At 46.5% G+C, this 22,684-nt stretch overlaps 1 protein-coding gene across 1 annotated transcript in view; it reads right to left on the bottom strand.

Moving 5' to 3' along the window:
- llgl1 (LLGL scribble cell polarity complex component 1) overlaps window positions 1-22,114 on the bottom strand; it is a 38,847-nt gene extending 16,733 nt beyond the window's left edge. Inside the window, exons 1-7 of the mRNA XM_031566094.2 lie at window positions 21,881-22,114; window positions 19,557-19,654; window positions 5,995-6,076; window positions 5,582-5,712; window positions 5,084-5,227; window positions 727-889; window positions 14-149 (exon numbers count right to left, since the gene is read on the bottom strand). Coding sequence (XP_031421954.1) covers window positions 14-149; window positions 727-889; window positions 5,084-5,227; window positions 5,582-5,712; window positions 5,995-6,076; window positions 19,557-19,654; window positions 21,881-21,961 — 835 coding nt within the window. The 5' untranslated portion in view covers window positions 21,962-22,114. The remainder of the gene's footprint in view (window positions 1-13; window positions 150-726; window positions 890-5,083; window positions 5,228-5,581; window positions 5,713-5,994; window positions 6,077-19,556; window positions 19,655-21,880) is intronic.
- Window positions 22,115-22,684: the final 570 nt, after the last annotated feature.

Genomic DNA, 22,684 nt, shown 5'->3' with positions numbered 1-22,684 from the left:
AACTGCCGCTCACCATAGGGGATAGTGGACGTGACTGGCTGACTGGAGAAAGGGGTGCTGTTGTTGACTGCCCACACCATGTAGCCACCGTCGCTATGGGAGCTAACGAAGGTACTTCCAGTTCGTTCCCACACCAAGCTCTCCAGCTGCTGCAGGGGTCACACAAGACAAACGGACATCAGCACAAGTGCGCACACACACAGACACAGACACACACACAGACACACAATGACGGCCCTATTCATGCTTAACCTGTGATGAAAAAGGGCTGGCATCTGACAGGACAGACCTTTCCGTTTTAGCCAGATTGACAGCAGCGACCTTTAGAGATCTCTCATCTGGGTAGCATTTCAGAAAGCTAATCTTCAGGGGCCAACCAATTAATACGTGTGCTTCTCCTGAAAGGCGGTCGAATGGATCATTCTAAATGAATTTGGCAAACAAAGAGCGCCGAAAGATTTTTGCACTGTTATCATTTCTCAAACCTATTTCTGCTCAATTTCTGTTCCGTCTCTCTCTCTCTCTCCCGAGGGAGAGGATGGTACTTGAGATGTGAGCTGGTGATGGTTTAAATCTATCCAGGGAAGAATTTATTTTCAGTTTAAAAACTTCAGCTTGTTCTTCTTTCACACTCAACTGAGAGCATAAAAGTGTCTCAGTCTGGGTTGGCAGGGGACTGAGGTTACGGCGGCATCCCATGAGGGTTACGGTGAAGCAAAACCCCACCTGCTTTCCCAGGAAGACGTTGTCGGCGTGCCGCGAGTCCATGTCCCACAGGACCACCAGGCCCCTGCTGTATCCGATGAGGATCTTGTCCGGCTGCTGAGGATGCTCCTGCAGGGACTCCACCGGTCCCAGCGACTTCCCGTGTTTGTAGTCCTCAGGAACGCTGCAGGAGAAGGGATGCTATTACTGACAGGTCAGAGAGACGGAGGACACAGGCCCATGGAATAATAAACAAAAACGGCAACAAAAACAATGGACAAACAGAGAACAACACAGAGGGGGCCTGAGGAAACAAAACAAAAAGATGGAAAAGACTAACTTGAATGAACCAACGAACTAGATATTTCAAAGACAACCCATCAAGACTGAATGTTTCACACACACACACGCTCATACCCTCACCCTCACACACAGACACACTCATACCCTCACCCTCACCCTCACCCTCACCCTCACACACACACACACACACACACACACACACACACACACACACACACACACACACACACAGACACAGACACACACACACACAGACACAGACACACACACACACAGATATGCATTAGCAAACATCTCTTGTGAAGATAAAGGCAGACTGACTGATTCCATCCCTTGCCCTGAAATCCCAAGTCGATGCCTGCATCATCAAAAAACCCATCTTCCTCTGATGCTACAAGCACCCAGGGAGACTTCAAAAGAATTCTGGAGATCACTCACAAACACATACACAGATGAGCGAGAGAGAGAGAACTAAGGAGCTGCCAGAAAATCACACACACACACACACACACACACACACACACACACACAGGGACTTCTGGGTGTTTTGTAAACACCAGGAGATGCCTTCATGTTTGTTTGCAGACTGAAGCTTAAAAACATGCTTTGGCTCAACAGCCTTGCTGAACTCTTCTGGGGAACTCAAGCGGAACATATAGTGTTTGCTGATTGAGACAAATCATTAGTCATCAATATTGTTCACAAACTTGCTGAAGTCAGGAAATGGATTTCAACTTTGCATCAATGAAATGCCCTTGGCTTTACACACACGCACAGAGAACACGTCTGCTGTGTTCACAGCAGTTGTCCAATGGTGAAGAGAATAACGCTGCATTAAAAAAAAAAAAAAGAGTTGGGGGGGGGGGGGGATGCATGACATCAGGATTTTCCCTTTTCTTTCTCGAGCGAGAGAGAGACGAGAGCCAATAAAAGTGAGGGTGCACAAGGACAAAGCTGACACAACATGAGCAAATCCTACCAGGCTCCAATTCAAGCTTCAAACCCTGATGACCAATCAAAAACCACCGAATGGGATTCCTCTGTGACTGTGGCACAGATTCAAGTGGAGGAATGCGCACAGTACACCCACAGAGAGGACGAGATGCACCCATGAAAACGGGAGAGGGGGTTAGAGGGGGTGTGGGGGGGGGGGGGGTAAGGGGGGTGGGGGGTGGGCGAGAGGCTGAAAAGAGGGGAGAAAGAGAAAAGAGAAGGACTGGAATCCTGTTTCAGTGGCTTGGCTCGGGATTAGGCCCAACAAGCCACAGAGAGCCCCGATTTCACACAAACAATCGCAATCTTAAATGGAGAAAAAAAAGCTCTTGAAGGAGAAACATTTCCAAAGGCTTTGAGGAGGAGGGGGGGGGGGGGGGGGGGAACGAGAAAAATGACAGGGTAGCATGAAGAAACAGTTGAAGAAAAACAGACATGTTTCAAGCCATAAATCATTCCGTCTGTTTAAACATTAATGAAACTGTCAACACAACCCTTCCCAGGACAAAACATACAGGAGCGGTTGTGCACAGGTCGACGACAAAGCAGCACTGAACATGGGCTGGACCCAGACTGGGAGCGTATTAGGTTTCGTGTTTTGTCAGACCAAAACAATTACTGTGAGCTGGACTCCCTCCTCATTTCTCAAACCACGCTGGCTTCTCAAAAGACACGACAGGAAGACGAGACACTTCGGCTCCCAAACAAAAACAGCCAACCACAAAGCTTACTATTGTTAAGAGAGCGAGCGCCAGCGAGAGAGAGAGAGAGAGAGAGAGAGCGAGAGAGCGAGAGAGACGACATCAACGTATTTTTAGGAATTGCGCTACCCTGCTGACACTCAGTGATGCGCCCATGAACCTCTATATTGTCGAATCCTCGGGGCAGGGATCACGGTGCTTGGCACTCGGCACAAAAGCATTTTGTTCAGCTAGTTTCCTGGCTGACACATACTTATTAGCAGCGGCTCAGAAGGGGCCGCCCATTACCCCAAACTGTGCCGGGCTAATGAGCGGTTCCAGGTCTGTCTTGACAGAAAATGAAGTCTGCGCTCCGCTCCGCACAGCCCCAGTCTATAAGTGGGCCTTAAAAAAAGAGAGAACATGAGCAAAGGCTGTAATCTACTTGAGCTTAAACGGCATCTTTAGCGCCGAAGGAGGAGACAGACGGGTGATTTTCCTCTCTTTCTTCATACACACAAATCTGCACTCTCTTTTTCCTGTCTTTCTTCATAGGCATCATTTTGGCCATCTGGCAAAAAAACAAAAAAACATCCCGACACCACTGCCAAGCAATGGCAATCAACAAGTTATGAGTAATGTGGACAGGAAGCGAAGTGCCGTAACGAGCTGGGAAAACACGCACAGCATCAGATTATCGGATGACTACCGGTCTACCGAAATAATGCAAGTAGTGAGGCGTGAACAGCATGGGGAACTGCACTAGGGCTGGAGGGAGGGAGGGGGGGGGGGGTGCAGGAAGCGAGTGTGCTAGAGACAGTGTCAAGAGAGAGAAGGATGGGTGGAAGTAAGATGAAACAGTAAGAAGGGGGGAGAAATGTACAAGAAAAAAAAAGAAAAAACATCTGATGTGTAGAGAAGCAAGAGAGAGGAAATGGAGAGAGACTGAACCCCCGTCTTACAGAGGCATAACAGACAGACACAGCTGGGCTGGTGTGTGTGTGTGTGTGTGTGTGTGTGTGTGTGTGAGAGAGAGAGAGGGAGTTAGTTAGTGAGTGAGGCGAGTAGTGGACATTTGGAGCTAGGCCCGTGAAATGTGTTTGATCCCTCCAGTTCAAACGTGTTTTCAGCCAATGTGACACGGACATCCCCCCGGACCGCCGAGCCAAATGGGGCAGGAGCCACAAGGTGAAAGAAAATAAGGAGAGAGCGCAAAGAGCTCCCCTTCAGCTTCATTAAGCTGTGTGTAAAGAGCCCGGTCAGGAGGGAGTCCCCACATGCTTACTTTATGAGGTAAGCTGCCGGTGGAATCTGTCCACCCAGCTCTCTTTTATTAGAGGCCAGAAAGCACTGCAGGAGGACCGGGGGGGGGGGGGGGGGGGAGCAGGAGATGGCTGGAAACAAAATAAATGTTCCAAGGAGAAAGCAAGGGGATATTTTTCCTGTTCGAGATCATTTGTGTCGGCCGTCCAGCCGTCTCGGCCTGAGATGTACATGAAATATGTGCAAATGTCCAGGGCTGGGCGACGTGCCCAAAAATATGATCAAGATATCAAATACTTGGCTTGGAATTCGACTCCTGGGAAACACGGGCTCTCGCGGCCTACCAAAGTGTGAACTATGCTTACATTTTATCAAGAACATTTCATTACGGTATTAATCAGATATCATTAAATCGCCATTATTCCACTGACCCATCCAAGTGCTGAAACCAAAACAAACACTTGATCAAAATCCCATTTCACACACTGAAGCAGACAGACTGCTTTTTGAAAGAGTGCTCCGACAGGCAGCGTCTGATGACACATGAACAGACGGAGTCAAAAGGTGAAGGGGAAGTTCAGCCAGTCGGGTGGTTTTCCTGAACAGAGGATGTCAAGATGCCTGCCATTCAAAAATTCCCATGCTGCTTTTTTGGCATCTGTGGTGCCGTAGTTTCCTCCTCTGTGACATTTTTCTTGCAGGGGGTTTGAATGCCTGCCACGGGTGGTTTTGCGCACGACAAACCCCCAATACTGAACTCAAATCTAAATTTTCCACCAAAACGCACAGAGCTAACCTGCTTACATTTACATTTAGTCATTTAGCAGACGCTTTTATCCAAAGCGACTTACAATGTATACACATTTTATATTTACACTGATGGCACACTGCACATCAGGAGCAATTAGGGGTTCAGTGTCTTGCTCAAGGACGCTTCGACAGGGAATCGAACTAGCAACCTTCTGATTACTAAACGACTTCTTTACCTCCACTGTCCACTGTCGCCCCCCTTACAATGTCGACTGCAACATCCTTTCACACTCAAAATTCCCACATCTCCCGCTTCGGTCTCGGACAGGAATACCCAAATTCCCACATCTCCCGCTTCAGGTCTCGGACAGGAATACCCAAGCACTCACCTCTGCAGCACCTCCTCCTGAAGCAGCGACTTGTCCAGCAGGGTGAGGCTGGGCAGCTCCACGAAATGGACGCCGCCTCCCTCGGTACCCATGCACAGCAGGTCACAGGTCGGCGTGAGCAGGAGCACGGTCACACGGCTCGCACTGGAGGGGGAGAAGAGGGAAACAGGCTTTAAGGTGAGTGCTGATCTAGTGTCTTGCATTGCTCTGCTAGAGATCCAGTTCATGCCGTTGGCACAGCTCGTACGCAGAGCACAGACAAATATAGAAGGCACACAGTTTATTTGATGCACCAGTTGTTTTCTTTCGTCTTCACGAAATGCTGGTGTGTCGAGTTGCACTTCATGAATCTTTAGCAAAAGCCTGCTAAGTGAACAAGGGATAAAGTTGCTCTGAAACACTACAGCAAAATAAAGCAAGATTCCTCTGAAAAGAACAAAAACAAATCCCCAAATGAGACAATGCCCTCAGGTAAAAGGGATAGGATGTCAGTCGGACCTGGCGCTCTCGATCCCTGGTCTGCCCGGGAGGGTGAACTCGCGGACCTCTTCCAGGTGAGAGTAGCCATCCTTCTGGAAGACCTCCCACAGGTGCAGGGTGTTATCATCCAGCAGCGAGAGGATCCGGCCCTGGAAACCAGTTTCCATTCATATTGAACACACATCAGGTAGATCACATACACCAGACCCGTCCATTATACCAAGTACACAAGAAAACACTACAGGAATCCCTCAACGTCCTTGCAGCATAACGCAAACATAACGAAATAGTAGAGTATGTAACTGGCAGTCATAATAAAACCTAACGGGAGGTACTCAACACCTGCATTTCACTGATGACAATTTGCCCCCAAAAACTCAAATCATGTTATGATGGTGATGAGAGGTGAGGTTTGGTGAGCACAGACTTACTTGTCCGTAGAGGAAGTGGATCTGCGTGACCGTGGCGCAGTCTTTGTGAAGGCCGGTGAATTCCACTCCAGGGGCTCCATAGCTTTGGGGGGGGGGGTGCAGGTCAAGGAACTTAATTTCAGACATTACACACTTACATGTCGCTGGCGTTCTGGAAGAGACATCATTTAAAAACCATGCTGCAGGTAGAACACTCAAACTCAGAGGACATAACCAGAGGGGTGGAGTGGCGGCAGGGAGGCTCACAAGCACAAAATCACACAGACACAAAAGTAGCCACACACACACTGAATTCTCCCCCAATACGTAATACAGATTAAGAACAGCGATAAGGGTGATCATGTCTAACTACAGATAATGAATGACATCACATTCCGATTGTGCAGGCGGTCAAACAAAGCTGCACACATTGAAAACTCAAGAGAGACACACAAGCCGGATTACCTTCAGTCTTTCTGCCGAGGGCCAAGCTTTGTGTTTTGAAATGAAGGCAAGAAAACTGCAGGCAGTAATTACAGCATCCCGGCTGATCGAGTGGCTGACACAAAACTGTCACTAGTTTTTATCTTCAGATTTGTCAAAGTTGAAATGGACTAACATTGCACTTATGGGAACGGCTCCAACTGCACTCCAGCAAAACTGTAATGAGTAATCCTCCCATTCACTGAAATTACTCTCATTCAAGCTGCTTTATATTCCCCTAGCAGAAAAAATGTGTTATAACCACACCGTAAAAAGTGCAGAGAGCACATTTGCATTTGGGTGAAGCAGCTACTGCGCTGGCTGCCAGTTAGAGAGAGACCAGGCTGCCACTGTAAACAGTGTATCGCAGACCGAGTCAAGAGGCCTTGGAACACTTGTTACTAGGGGGTTTCAATGTTCGATGTAACATTTTGGCAATCACGCAAAATAAGTCATATTAGCCAGAGCCATAATGCACATGAACACATATAATATTAATGATTTTACCAATATGTCTACTGTATATGGGTAAATAGGGATACGTATATGGGTAAATAGTGATACGCTTGTGCGTGAAAACCAAGAGTTTTCAAATGCTAGCACCATATGCCGGGCATATGTTGAGCCACAAGCCCATAAGCTACTTTTCAAATCCATCATGACGCTTTGTTTTTTACGTAATGTCCCCTGGGATGGCCTTGTACAGGTTCACCTTAACCCTGCCTACAAACCCAATGCCTCCTGGTGTGGCAGCCAAATAAATCAATCGAAACTGTAACCTTAAAATACACCCCTCACATTTTCAGAAATGACGAGACCTGTCAAAAGCCCATGTGACACTGGTAACATGCACCATGTGATTTTGAAACGGGCCTCTTCCTGCTCCTGCTCCTGCCCAGGTGCCCACTAATAATAATGGGAGCACATTAGGCTCAGAGTGCAGGGGGAAGGGGGAAGGGCGGCTCTGGGGAACTATGGAACTGTTCCAGGCAGGCAGGGTCTGAGGGAAGCACGGGGCTGTCAGGACAGAGACGGAGGGACAAAGCAGGCCCTGTGTGTGACCGAGAACAACAAGCACCATGTCAACCGTACTAAGGAGCACTCGTAGCACAGAGGGCCTCTTGGCCCCTCTCTCTCTGTGTGTGTGTGTGTGTGTGTGTGTGTGTGTGTGTGTGTGTGTGTGTGTGTGTGTGTGTGCGTGCTAGATACGGAGATAGAAGGAGAGAGGAATAAAGAGAGAGAGAGAGAGTGTGATGACACAAAAGAGAAATCAGTAAAATAAAAAAAATGAATAAATGCATGGGTGTATATACATATGCAAGTGAAAGGGAGTGAGTTTGTGAGGTTGTGTGTGTCTCTGAATGTGCGCACGCATACACACTCAAGTGTGTGTGTGTGTGTAAACATGATCCAGAGCTTAACACTCAACAATCCAGCTACTCAGCCATCTTGGTATAATTGGGCTTCAGTAAGCCTAAGCCTCTCCGAGTTAAACGCTACTTGTGCATCTTTAAAACGTTCAAAACCATCCTGCACTCCCTTCGCCAGAACTTTAAAAGACAATTCTGATAAAACTAAAAAAAAAAAACCTCCTCTGGTGGAATAAAGGCCACAGTATGATGCCACTCACTTGAGATAATACCCCATACAACGCTGCTGTGTCCAGGATCAGAACTCCTGCGGACGGCATTCAACTCCAGCCTTGCCGCTGTATTCTTCACTCACTGCTCCCTGATCAGTGGTCTGGGACTTAGTGCATCGAATGGAGAAATAATGATGATCATAATGTTTATCTTTTCAGCAAACAAGGGACCAGTCAGTCATAATTACAGACCGAAGGGTTTGAAATCAACAAGATAGCCATCAGCAAAATGCCCAGAGCTCCTCAAGACAAGCGTACAAATGAATGACGGACTCCGACCCTATTTTTAGCCCCGTAACTAAACAAAGCCAAGGGACGGCTTTAAAAATAAATTGGGAAGACCATTCTCATCTCGTGTCCTTCCACTGTTTGTTTGCCATGGACAGGCTCCAGGATGGATCTGCAGTGGCTGTGTGCATCTTGAACACCCCAAGATGGGGGGGGGGGGGGGGGTTAAAAGGACAGACAACTTCCCTTTGCCCTCCTTTATTTAGGACTACATCAGTCACTGGAACAAGACAAAACAAATGAATGGGGAAGGGGGGGTTGCGTCAGAGAGACTGAGGGGAGGAAGAGGGACAGGAAGAGGGTTGTGTCAGAGAGACCGAGGGGAGGAAGAGGGGGACTAAAAAAAAAAAATCTTAGGAGTAATAGATTGTGATCGAGGGACAGACTTAGACAGACAGACAGACAGACAGACAGAGAGAGAGGGGGAGAAGAGAGAAAAGAGAACAAACTCTTCAAAAGGAGTGTGCCAGGGCAAAAGAGAGATGGCAAGATCAGTAAGTGAGAGTGAGTGTTCTCGCACAAGAGGCCGGCCGTGTGAGCTGGGAGAGGGGAGCTGTGGAGAGGAGCTGGGAGCGAGGAGCAGGGAGCAAGGAGCTATGGAGAGGGGAGGAGGGAGAGGGAGCTGTGGAGAGGGGAGAGAGGAGCTATGGAGCCGGTGGGACGTCTGAGGCGAGGGGGAGAAGCAGAGCAACCAGGGCCCTGGAATGTGCCGGGTGTGAGGATCAAGCAGGAGGAGCAAAGAGAAACAGCTGGATGACGCTCACAGAGAGAGGGAGAGAGAGACAGCATATGCGTGTGTGTATGAGAGCAAGGGAGAGAGAGAGCATATGCGTGTGTGTATGAGGGAGAGCATATGCATGTGTGTGTGTGTGTGTGTATGAGAGAAAGGGAGAGAGAGAGCATATGTGTGTGTGTGTGTGTGTGTGTGTGTGTGTGTGTGTGTGTGTGTGTGTGTGTGTGTGTGTGTGTGTGTGTGTGTGTGTGTGTGTATAAGAGAGAGAGTGACAGAGAGAGTGAGCGTCTGAGAGAAAAGGGGGGGGGGGGGGGGGGGGGCTGATTTCGCTCCACCTCATTAATCACCAACAGAGCCCCACTCTTGCTTGTTTTGGGAGGCATGCATTACTTCCCCTGTTCCAACTTCCAACATTTCCCCCCTCACAATGGGATACAAAACGACTGGCAGGGGTTCAACTCCATGTCGATTCAATATCCTTCTTTCTTCCCGGAGAGGGTCTGCATCGCAAGTCTTGATCAGGACGGAAAACCAAACATACAAGACCAGAGCTGGGAGCGACAAAACTTTTTTTGGTGTGCGGTAAAGCATGCCTCTTCGCATGAGGGAAAAGAAAAACACTTTAAAAAAAGAGGTTGAAATTTCCTGTGTCTTAAGAGGCCGCTACGCCTTGTTGTGCTACAAGTCTTCCATGGCCCCAGTGACGAGGGAAATAGCACAGACAGTTATGACACTTTATCATCATCTCTCTCCAGTTCCTCCCTACTGTGTGACCCAACTCCCCACGCTCAGTTTCCATCCACAAGGGGGTTACTATAGAGAAACCACTGCAAGCGATCCCAAACCACTGCAACTGGCCCAAGAAGGGAGGCTTTAAAAACACTGTTAGGACACAGTGTGGAGAGTATGCAGAGCTCTTCGACAACATGGACTCAAGAAGGATCCCACCCCCAAACCAAGAGTGTGAAACAGAGCCACAGTGGAACCAGAGCAAATCTGACCCCGGGTCAGTTGACAACGCTTGTCTAGGATATACACATTTCATGGGAGGGGGGACTGGGGAAAAGTGAGTTTAACTGGCATAACAAAACTAAACACAGAAGCTGGCATGAGGAGAGAGTCATCACTGCCCCCAAGTCAGACTGACCACATTTATCAACGTGCCGACTTCACGGGAAACTTTACAAAGCCAAGCGGAAACTTGGGACGAGCCAATAAAAGCACTGCCTTGATTATTCGCTCATGATTGCGGTTTTAAGAGTGAGCATCGAGGAAAAATCTGAAACTTCTCAAACACTCTTCTCATGATCATATCCACCTTTGCAAACATCAGGCATGCAACTACACACACACACACGCACACACACACACACACACACACACACACACACACACACACACACACACACACACAACCCATAATAGGGACATTCCATGTCAAGTCAAGGAGGGGTTCCCACCTTACACTAATTCATTTGATAAGCTTTTTAACAGGGAAAAACATATGCCATTGGGATTCTATTACTGAAATTACAGCCACTTGCACAGAAGTGGAGTCAAAATGTTAAGTTTACATTAATGTTGAGGGGTTTCAGGAAGCTACTTATAACTAATTATTACCTACTTAGAAATCAATTTGCTTACGGAGACAGACAATCACTTTGTGTACAAGCTGAAAAAAAAAAAAAAACACACACACACACACACACACACACACACACACACACACACACACACACACACACACACACACACACACACACACACACACACACACACACACACACACAATGACATGTTTTTTTTTCCTCTTACATTAAACAACCACTCCTCAAAAAGTATTAAGAAATATTAGTCCTCTTTCTTTACCACAAACTATCTGCAGATTTAACTGCAGTATCTGCAGTTTCAAGGCCATAGGTGGTTTAATCTGGCTGAATCCTGGATGAATGTAACATTTTGGAATGTGTCATTATTTTAAATAAACATGGCAAAAATAACCTGCTTATTAAAGGCTGGATTACACATAAATACAATCCAAGTCATCCTTCACTTTTCAACCTCTTATTTCAAATTCATTGTTACCAAATTCCCTAAATAAAGTTATGCTTTAGAACGTATTAATGAACAATTCCTTACAAAAATAAAATACAATTCAAATCATGGAAATCATGAATAAATCATGCATCCTGAATTTGGCACATGTAAACAAATTTATTTTTATAGCTCTCAGTGTTGACCATGCTGTAATGTGGAATAAAGCGCATCTTTCATAGTAACCGTTGCTTACTTTTCCATCAAGGCTAAGGCTAGGAAATGTGAACTGGTTGCTATTACATATAAACGATAATGACAATGCAACACAATATGAACTCACTAACTCACTCACACATAAGCAAGCACACTAAATCACTCACACATTTAAGTGGGGATAATACAAAATAAAAAATACTAGCTGAATTGACCTCTCAGAGGCCCTTCATAAGCAGTTTCTTCATTAGGCCCCACACCCCCTTCTCTCTTTGGGCACCCCTGCCCACTTACTGTTACCCCCGCGCACACACACACACACACACACACACACACACACACACACACACACACACACACACACACACACACACACACACACACACACACACACACACACACACACACACACACACACACACACACACACACACACACACACACACAATGAGAGAGTAACTCATGGGCTGGAGGAGAAGCTGGCTCCTCTCCCCTCGTTCTCCCCGACAATGGCTGGCGATTACCCACTCGGGCGCTCCCATCAAGTTAGCAAGAGATAATGCAATTTCACGGTCTGAATAGGGACAAACAGCAGACACTGTGTTCAGCCTCACGTATGGCCTATGAACATGCCTCCACAAAAAAAAAAAAGAAGTGTTGCCTCGTAAAACACATTGGAGACTTTAAAAGGCAATTTACACAGATTTTTGATTACATCAACATTACAAAATCCCATTTCTCACAACCTCTCATAACCACAAACACATGAGCTGCGAGCATTCTTGGTAATATTCTGGCAGTTTCCACGATGATGTGGGGAAAAAAATATGTTTACAGCTGAAGGAAAATGTACTCTACAACTGTTGTGCTCGAGCAACAGGTTGCTTTAGTACCCCTTCGGATGTTGTGCTTCGGGACGACGGGCCATGCAAACTCATCAGTTCTCCCCGAAAGTGCGCTGGCCATTTTAAGTTCACGTCACAGTGGATTAGGTCAACCGACCCAGCCGTATGGAAGGAGATTTCCGTTCTTATGCTCGTCTCATTAAGCCTGAAGCCAACGGCCGAGAGAAAGGCCTTTTTTCAACGAAGAATGCCTCTGCTTAGGGCAGCCAACTTTCCTCCTTATTGTAACCCTCCACAATGACAATTTATAATTAAACAGCGCGCTCTCTTTCTTGTTTTTAAGGGCAGCGAAAGAAGAAAAAAAAAAAACAGGTTGGCAACGATGCAAGCACGCCAGTGAATTCAATAAGGATTCACCTCATTCTCCCCTGTTCTGCTGGCTCTTGGGTTCCTAAAAGACCCTATAGGTCTTTTGAAAGACCCAGAGCACCCGAGCAAGGGCGACGGAGCACAGACTGGAACTGTGGGGAACGGGAACTGATTTTGGGCTCTCAGTCTGAGTGTGTGTGTGTGTGTGTGTGTCTACAAAACATGCATCAGAATACTAATGGGTTGTGACTGATGCGTCCCTACAGACTTGAGCCGGCGACAGAAGAGGGCAGATTGGAGGAGACACCGGGGGTTTTTAAAAACAGGGGAGGGCCTTACATCAATGGCCATTTCACAAGCACAGAAGCAGTGAGGTCTGAGAAATCACTGATAAGCAGCACATCAGATGAAAGGGAAAGCTGCACGGAGCGCAGACCTGGTTGGTGAAAGAGAGATGGAGCACGAAACTGATAGAGAGAGATTGAGATAGAGTGTGGAAAAAGAAAAACGTGTTTGTGTGAGTGTTTAGAAGGAGGAGGGATAAAAGAGATAGACTAGAATGATAGTAAAAGAACGGCTGGAGATTAGGAACTGTGTCAAGAACAGAGATCTAGTGATCAGACTGAACGAAAGTGAAATGAGACTGAAAAGTAAGACGAGAAACAGAAAAGAAAATGATCAAAACAGAAAGTGGCAAAAGGCAGCATCCTTCCTGCACCCCCCCCCCCCCCACCCCAAGAATACTGCCTGTGCACTTCATGCCTTATATCTGCTCATAAACAGTAAGCCAGGCAAGGCTTTACGTGCTGATCAGTGGAAGCAGCGCCCCATTCAAACACCTTAACATGCAGTTGGAAATGGTTGGATTTTAGGCAGAACCCCCATTTGATCCCTGGATGACCCTGCGCGCGTGCGCGCGTGCGCGCGTGCGGGCACCCAGGCATGTGTAGACTGTACACCGAGTGAACCAGGGAGACTGTGACGGAAACAGACACTGAAAAGTAGTGATCGAGCAGTGGAGTGTGTGTGTGTGTGTGTGTGTGTGGCGTAGTGGCAAAGGCGCCCGTGAGGCTCAGCAGGGTGTCTCCTCAGCTACACTCAAACAGCACGCGAGCCAGCGGGTGCGATGTGAGAACGAGGCTCCTCGTCTGGCCCTTTCATCTGTGGAGCCATCCGACGCACGACTCGAGATCATGCCTCAGCTCGATGCGGCGATGTCAGCTCTACCGCATGGGAGTTAGTGCTGCAGCGCGCTTCGCTGTGAGGCTCGGAGCTGTGGGCTGAGCTCTCAAAGCTGCTGCAGCCACCGCCATGGCCACTGAGGCCGAGACTGCTGCTGTGTTTGGACTCAGACGAGGCAGAGAATACTGATAAATAGGCAGAAGGCCACTCGGCTTAACTCCCCGATAAAGTGAGCAAACGAGACAAACCTCTACTGTCGTCTGATCATATTTCTACCAAATGACTTGAGATTTTTTTTAAATATGCCGTTGGGATGTCCTAAAACCGCTGTGGGAACAGACACGCTGCAAATCAATGGCACAGACTGACTACAAAGACGACAAGCTACCACTGTAGTATGAAAACAGATGCTTCAACAAAATGACTTATAAATGTCATATATTTAATATGCCGTTGGGACGCCCTAAAAACTGCTAGAATTTTTCAGTGGCTCAGACTGAAGGCAAATTACTGAGCACTCAAAGAGAAACTTGAAGCTAAACTGATAGCATCAGTGAACTAGATGCAGAAAAAAAAAAAAAGGACTTCCTGGTATCTATGTATTTCAAAGTTAAAGCCTGGCAGAGGTTAGCAAGACTGGCTAACGTTTACAGCAGCTTTAATACACGTCATTTGGCACTATGCTTTTGCCCGCATGTGATGCCCAAATCCACAACCAGTTCCCCGCTTGGTGCAATGGCAGGAAGCTAAGCCGTTGATTAATCCACTCAATATCATATCCTAGATGGCTGGCTAACCTAAAGAGCAGAGGGGGAGCAAAAAAAAAAAAGGAAGGGAAAAAAATACCATAATTACACACACACACACACACACACACACACACACACACACACACACACCTAATATTTCATACAGAGGTTCATGGGCACAGACCACACAGATCAGATATTCATTCTAGGCTCCTTCAAATTTCCTGAGCTCTACCTACAATTGAGTCATAAAAACTGGTTATCCATCATATCCTTGGCATCCAACCTCATGTTGAATTATTTCACTGTTATATCAGTTTTCATACACGGCAAGAGTCAAGTCATTTCAGCACTAGGCAGCTAGTTTCATGACGGCAAAATACAAAACAAATAAGTTGTTCATTAACACCATGATGAAAGGGCAACTGAAGCCTTTTCTTTAAGTGAAGACCAGGCTCTTCCTCTATCAGAGGTTTTCTGGAGCACCAACTGAGGTCAGTGCCTCTTTTGAAGTCGGCGTGTAAGAGCCCAGTGCAAAATGAGAATAATCATGATGGCAGAGAAAACACACACAGCATTGATAATCAAATGTTGGAAGGCCGACCGTAATTTGACCGAAAGTTTTATAAAACAAATCCATGTATTAACCACTTTTTTTTTTACATTACACCATTATGTCACATACAACCAAATGGCACGTGGTTGTGGCACGAGTACTACTAGCCTTTTAAAGTTGTTTTATGAAGGGAATAAAACTGTTCTTAAGCTGTGTTTTACGGTTTTCATTGTGTACAAAAAAAAAACAAAAAAACAAATGAAATTCATACCCATGTGTAGCCCGCAACAGAGTATTAAACCACAAGCCTGCAGAAAGTTTACAAAATCGATGCATAAACCGCAGTACATTACAGTACATTGCGGTACGAATTTCCCCATCACATGGGACCCAAGACAGCGCTGAAGAATTCCAAAGAGACATGCTCAGTCAGTAACAGCAAACAAGGACCACACATCAGAGATCGTGTGATGCAGATTGGGGACACAAAATAAACGACTAACAATAACAAACAATAAATGTCAGGAAGCAATGTCTCATGTCCAGACTGAAAGAGATGGATAAAACCATTGGCTATTGATTGGCACTGATTGAATGCCACAGGGATGACAGCGAGGAACATTTGGGAACAAAACTCGATAAAAGCGCCTGGCTTCTGCCCCCCGCCACATTATAAGCAGTCTAGAGAGCATAAATCCACACACTGACAGGGGATTGCCGTCCCCCGAAAAATCATGGCTGCATCCTGATTACTCGCCTGCTGCAGCAGTGGCCTTGGAAACTGGTTCAAAAGATGTCTTTATTGCGACGGTTCGAGGGCCAGCAACAAAGCTCCAAAAGAATTTGCGCCCCCCCCCACGCCTGCCCGCCCCCCCACCTCACTGCAGAGGATGATCTCGGGGGCAGGACGACACGCATTCTTCAGGGGGTGAACCCAGCTCCCCCATCTGCCTGACTGCTCCAGCCATCTCATTACTTTCCGTTTAAACCCCCCCTCCTTCTCCTCTTCCTCCTCCTCCCCTTGTAATACTTCCACTCTCCAAACCATAGGCCCCTTACCAGTGCCTCAGAAGTCGAGCGCTACCCGAAAGGCATGTTTGTGAGAAGACAAGCTCGTGTTTCAAAACGCACAAACAAAAACACGAAGGCCAAAGAAAAGGGAGTGAACCAAAGACTTTATAATTTTCTTTTTCCATCGCCTGTGGGTTCGGCCCAAATCTGACAAAACGCAGGAAGACAAAAAAACAACAAATAACCCACATGCAATCTTACCGCAAAAGATTAGCTTGCAAAAACGTAGTTCTTAGAAAAAGAGCCAACACGCATAATGACAAGATAGACCAGTTCTTAAAAATAAAACAGAGAAGCCTCATGGCTGAGATAACATTTACTCTCCCTTCAAAAGGGAAGAGCACGCTTCGCTTGGTCTACCAGTGAAATCACCCAGCACATTAAAAGAGCCATTTCCCTCAAGCGCTCCCCAGTGCTCTAGGAAAGCTGGAGAGGCAGTCAGTTGGGAACTGCCAGAGGTAAAACAATACCCGGTGAAGGAGAAATGATTTTGAAGGATTTACAATAGAGCAAGTATTACAATAAAAAAATACTGTAACATGCCGATTTGACATTCTCGATTACATAGCAGGTCCCCAAGATTTCCCTTCATCTGATAACGTTTTTTTAAGGGCCATACAGTGCACTGGCAACTATTTTTATTATCCCAAAATCTTTAGAAGTGCACTCATAACACTGACAATTAAATGACAAAAGCTCGATGCTTAACACTCAATACTACACAGGACTGGCAAAGTATGTCAACAGCGAAACATATTGATTTGGCCGCACAGAGAGAAAAACTGCTGAACTTGACCACTTCTGCACCTCACACCTCAGCCTCCCCTCTAGCCCGCTGATGCCAGCCAGCAATGCCAGCAATTGGTGGGGCGACAGTGGTACAGGAGGTAAAGAAGTCGTTTAGTAATCAGAAGGTTGCTAGTTCGATTCCCTGTTGAAGCGTCCTTGAGCAAGACACTGAACCCCTAATTGCTCCTGATGTGCAGTGTGCCATCAGTGTAAATGTAAAATGTGTATACATTGTAAGTCGCACATATGTAAGTCGCTTTGGATAAAAGCGTCTGCTAAATGACTAAATGCAATACTAAATGCAATGGTTAAGCTATAATGTGCAAACCACAGCTCCCCTACGCTCCGCACCATGCCCCCCGCATGGGCTTTTTTTTATACTACACTCCAACCCAATGCGGGAATCCTATAAGCAGGCTGGAGAGAGGATGTTTTTGGCTGCTCCGGTATGGGATGGAGAGGCGAGCGGTGAGCCGTCGGACAGACAATTGAGCCAACGCTTCCTCCCTTGGGAGCGTAAATCACGCCATGATGCAAAAGATACGGCCCATGGAATAGCCCATCCCAGACCACTTTAAACTGACGAGCAACAGACGAGCCTAGATAGCCGCTGAATAAACAACATAAGGAAGCCTCTTAACGGTCTGACTGAACTTGGTTGAATTCACACGGAGAAGGACGTTGTTGTTGTTTTTTTTTTTTTTTTTAAACACGCCGACACAGCTTTACTGCAAAGTAGTCAAAGAAAGCTCTGCAAGCCAAGCGTGTGTCATAACAAAAATTATGACAGTTGGACTATCAAAAACCTCCAAGAACACCAAGACCCTTTAATTCAAATTAAACAAAACCCCACCCTAGCTGCAGGCCAACTCCACAATGTGAGAATATGCACACACCCTACTGAGACAAACACAGCACCATGAATCAGCTTTGGCAGGGCCTTGTAGTATTGCAGCGAGAGTGTGTGTGTGTGTGGGAGTGTGTGTGTGGGAGTGTGTGAGTTTGTGTGCAGGAGGAAAACACTGGAGTAGGGAGATGTCAAACATGCAAGCTATGCGCTGGGCACAGCCCGCTACCTTCACCACACCCCTCCCTCCCTCCGTCTGCAACACGCACACTGACCGCACCACACCCCCACTGGCCCCTGCTGCCCAGACGGAGGAAATGCTCACAAACCCAAACCACTCATTACTCCAAACCAGAGAAACCCAGTCATCCTTTTTTCTCTTTTTTACCTATCAGCACCCAGGCCTCGGCAAGCTGGGAGCGCTCCCTTGTGTGAGGAGCAGAGGCGGGGAAGACGGGGAGACCTTACAGGGGGGAGGTCTTCAGACAGGCACTGAACTGCAGTGACTGACAGGCAGATAGATCAGACAGTTCAACAACTGCGGACTTCCCTCTAGTGCAACACGCCATTGCGAGTCTCACCGGCCCCTACTCCGACACCCCCCCCACACACACACACACACACACACACACACACACACACACACACACACACACACACACACACACACACACACACACACACACACACACACACACACACACACACACACTCTCTCTCTCTTCTCTTTCCTTACATCATTTTCTTTTTTTCCTTCTTACTCCCTCTCCCTCTCCCTCTTCCTCTTCCTCTCCCTCTTCCTCTCCCTCTTCCTCTCCCTCTTCCTCTCCCTCTTCCTCTCCCTCTTCCTCTTTCTCTCTCTCTCTCTCTCCCCCACCTCAGCCTATAACTGGTTGCCTGCTCTCTCCTCTGCTCTCTACACACCCCTACCTCACTCATGCATTCTCTCCCCTCTCCCTATCGGTCACTCTCCCTCATGCTCCATCTCACTCCCTCCCTTTCCCTCTTTCCCATCCATCCATTCATTCTTTCCCTCCCTCCCTCCCTCCCTCCCTCCCTGCCTGCCTGCCGGCCTCTCTGCAGGGCAGTGCCTGACAGTGCCAGTCTCCCCAGTAGCAGGCCTGTCTGCAGCAGCTCAAAGCCCCGATTCTACTGTACACGTCCACAATCACACCAGCCACAGCGGGGCTTAGACGTCACTGACAGGAATGTGCAGTATTTAAAGCCTTATCGCCTGCCGCCTTCATCAGGCTAGGAAGAACACTACGGAAAAAAAATCTCTGCATAACTAACCACTTCCTCACTCTGTACACAAATTTGCTACCCTGCGAAATCAATGGTGCATTCGTGGGGACACAATCTCTTGGGAAATGACAACAAACAGACAGAGAGAGAAAGAATTTGAACTTCAGAGCGATGACAATTCACTTGAATTTTGGGAAATTACAGCAAACAGAGAGAGATCACTTGAATTTTGGGAAAGGACAACACAGAGAGAGAGAGAGAGAGAGAGAGAACTTCAGAGCTATGACAATTCACTTGAATCAATGTCAGATGGAAGAACAATATCTGACACACCAAAATTCAGTTATATGAGCAGAGCCAGATTCATCGGTACGCTGAATGCCATCAAAAGTACATAAACTTTCTTACTTGACTGGGTAAAGTTCATAAATCTGTGCAGGCCGTGCACTCAGCTGTACTCCCATTCAAGAATGCAGCCTACCATGCAAGCCACCGACCAACATGCACTTTGTTTTCCCAACTTAAAAAGGATACACTTTGATGGCTCCAGATTTGGTGCCAATGGCCATAAGCTGCAGCTTTGGATCATAAGCCAAGGCGCTGGGTTGGTTAGGGAATCCATGTTCGACAGTCTGACGAGAGAGAAAGAGAGAGATGGACTATTTTAACATTTCGTGTCACCTGAAACAGACAAACGCAAACAGGCATTTGCACATAACATGAGCCCTAGCCAGTTTTGACCTCCTTAGGCCAATCAGAAAAGGGAACAATGGTAGCCTAAAGTATTGAGTCGTTGTCGTCGTCGTCGTCGTCATCATCCCCCCCCCCCCATTGTTTATAACAATGTCCAGACAGGAGCGGGAGGCCAAGACTACAAGGCAGAGAAAGAAGGGAGGACCTCAACAAAATGTATATATACATAATTTTAATATCCCTTAGTTTTTTGTCCAGACCAAACATAACTCCTTCTATTGCCCAGTCTGCAAGTGGTGGTTGGTGGTGGTGGTTGGGGTGGGGTGGGGGGGTGGTGGCAGTGAACAGCTGTTTGAGCCGAGAAAAGGAAAAGGATCGGACCATCTTATGACATTTCACACCGTGTCAGGACGCTCTCCCCGGCTGACATTAACGTTGCCATCAACTCCCAGCCCCCACCTCAAACACTGTCAGTTCTCTTTAGAGACCTCCGCAGACATACAAAAAAAAAAAAAAAACATGGCAGAAAATAGATAGTGAACACATGCACACACACAAGTCTTAAACACGTACACACAACCCTGGAGTGTCAACTTAACCCACAACAAATGTCACCCCTTGCTAAAGGGGAAAAGAGGGCCTGAGGCGTTTTTGACACTGACATGAGGTTCAAGGCTTCAAACTGGCGTTACAATAATGCCTGCCAGTCCAACCCCCCTGACCTCACTGGCAGTGTGACCGGTCCTGCGAACCGCACTGACCATAAAGAACAAGCCCCTGCCCCCACCCGCACCTCAACACTCCCATTCTCTCTTCTTAACAAGGCCAGGCAATCCTACAAGTTCCCTCTACCAACAATACCCATACAGCCATGTGTGGTGGGAACCACTTCGATTCACTTTGCCTAGAGGTTGTTATTCCATATCTTAAACAAAAGCACACTTAAAGTGTAAGTTCAGCCCCAGCTCTGAGCCCATCTCCACCCACTGGATAATTTTGAAAAATGCTTTAAAAAGGTGGGCAAGGGGCTGAGCGTTTGCTCAATTTGAATGTATGCATATCATGACGTAGATATGTATCTGTCAGCACTGGCCTTAGATGATGTTGAGACATTTTCAACCCATAAAATGTGAATTTTTATAAGAACGGTAATTTTGTCAATATTAAACACCAGCATTGATGGGTTTGACATTTCAGTGCACACTTAAAGCAATGGAGCACCACATACTATTGAAACTAGTAGACCAACTAACTGCACATACACATTTACTTCCTTCCAATAGCAAATTAAACACACTTAAGTTTTTTTTCCCCAATGTTTTCAGTCACACCAATATATAACCCTAACCTGACTGGATTGTCAAACTTTTTTTTTTTTTTAAACAGGCTACTTAACTCCTTTTAAAAGTGTGTGTTGTAAATTCATCCTCCAAAGCCTGGTCTTTCTTCTCCTGCCTACTGGCCTAATGATATTTAAGTGGGTTAGGCCTCGGCTATTCTTATGCATAGGTTTTAACAATTACGATTGACCAGTAAAGATAAAAGCGTAAGCAAGACGAATGGCATACATCTAAATTTGCATGTGATTATAGCCCACTTTTTAAATGACTTCAGACCATAGAAATCAAGAGTTTAGAAGTGCCAAACACAACGCTAAAATGGATAACAATAGTAACAGATGGGACACAACTCGTTCTCGCGCATTTCGGTATTTGAGCTTCAAACTTTGCCGCAGTTTCTGCTGAGGACCTGCGAATAATTAAATAATGATCTTGTCTAGCGGTAGGACCATGCCTGTACCACATACATGTTCACCAGCTTAAACTAAATATCTAAACCATTTACCACATATTGAAGAATCTTGTTTGGTGCAAGTGTATAGTGTATGTGGCTCTGCGTGAATGTGTATCAATCGGGCCCTTGTTTGTAAATGTTGCAAGGCGCGGTGATTGTAACAATTCATCCACGAATAATTCTTGCGGACATTCATTTCTATTTCCTGCAATACAAACATACGGATTGTACGTTCACAACAGAGGGGAGAGAACCCCCCCAAAAAGCCACATCCTGACCAAAAATATTTTGTCAAACAATTTTGATGCAACTCGACACCGCATGCATGCTTTCGGGGGGAAAGACAAACCCCCGAATATCCTCACCCGTACCTTATTGAATGCAAAGAGGTCCTGTTTGATTTTCTCTCTCTGGGGGTCGTTCCCCTGCCTCCTGAACCTAAACTTCATCATCCTGAAGCCAGCAGAAAAGAATGAAAACGGCGGAGTCCCAGATGATAGATTCCGTTACGTTTGAATCAAAGTATTCCCATGCAGCCACCCGTTTCTATTGTATTCACTTCTACACCGCTGCAAGTACTGGGGCAGTGTTTATGCAGTTTGACCATAGGGCAAGTTCACAGAATCCACGTCGATGAGATCCAATCAGAGGAGAAGAAACTGTGACCAATCCACCAAAACACACCCTTTGTTGTGCGGCTAGCCGGAAAAACAGGTCTGGAGTACGGCGGATTGGAATATGTTTTAACTGACAAGCTGCAATGCCTAGATCCCCTTAGAAACCGCCACAGTCGCTGGCCTGATGCAGGGACATTGCCATAAAGCGTTTTGAAACAAATTTGTAACCCTTTTTAAAATACCAGGCATCAATTCCTTTTCAAAACAATCATGCATTTAATGGTTTGGGAAGTTTGTGGATTAACCTATATTAAATGGTACACCTCTCCCCATGGCCAAAAAGTTTCATGAATAAATTACTTGAGATTGCAGCAGACAATATTCCTTCAAATCACAAACACACCTCATAAATTCTGACAATAAGGCATTTTTGGATGTATTTATATTTGCTGATAAAATGACTGATTCTCTTGGTCACATAAAATTACAATGCTATACATTTGTAAACATAAACATCCAAACATAGTGCAAATACATTAATCCTTGTGTAGGTATAAA

This window comes from Clupea harengus, chromosome 1 (assembly GCF_900700415.2).
Source record: "Clupea harengus chromosome 1, Ch_v2.0.2, whole genome shotgun sequence".
Lineage (NCBI taxonomy): Eukaryota > Metazoa > Chordata > Actinopteri > Clupeiformes > Clupeidae > Clupea > Clupea harengus.
Note: the sequence above shows the minus strand (reverse complement) of the source record. Positions and strands in the feature narration are given on the sequence as shown.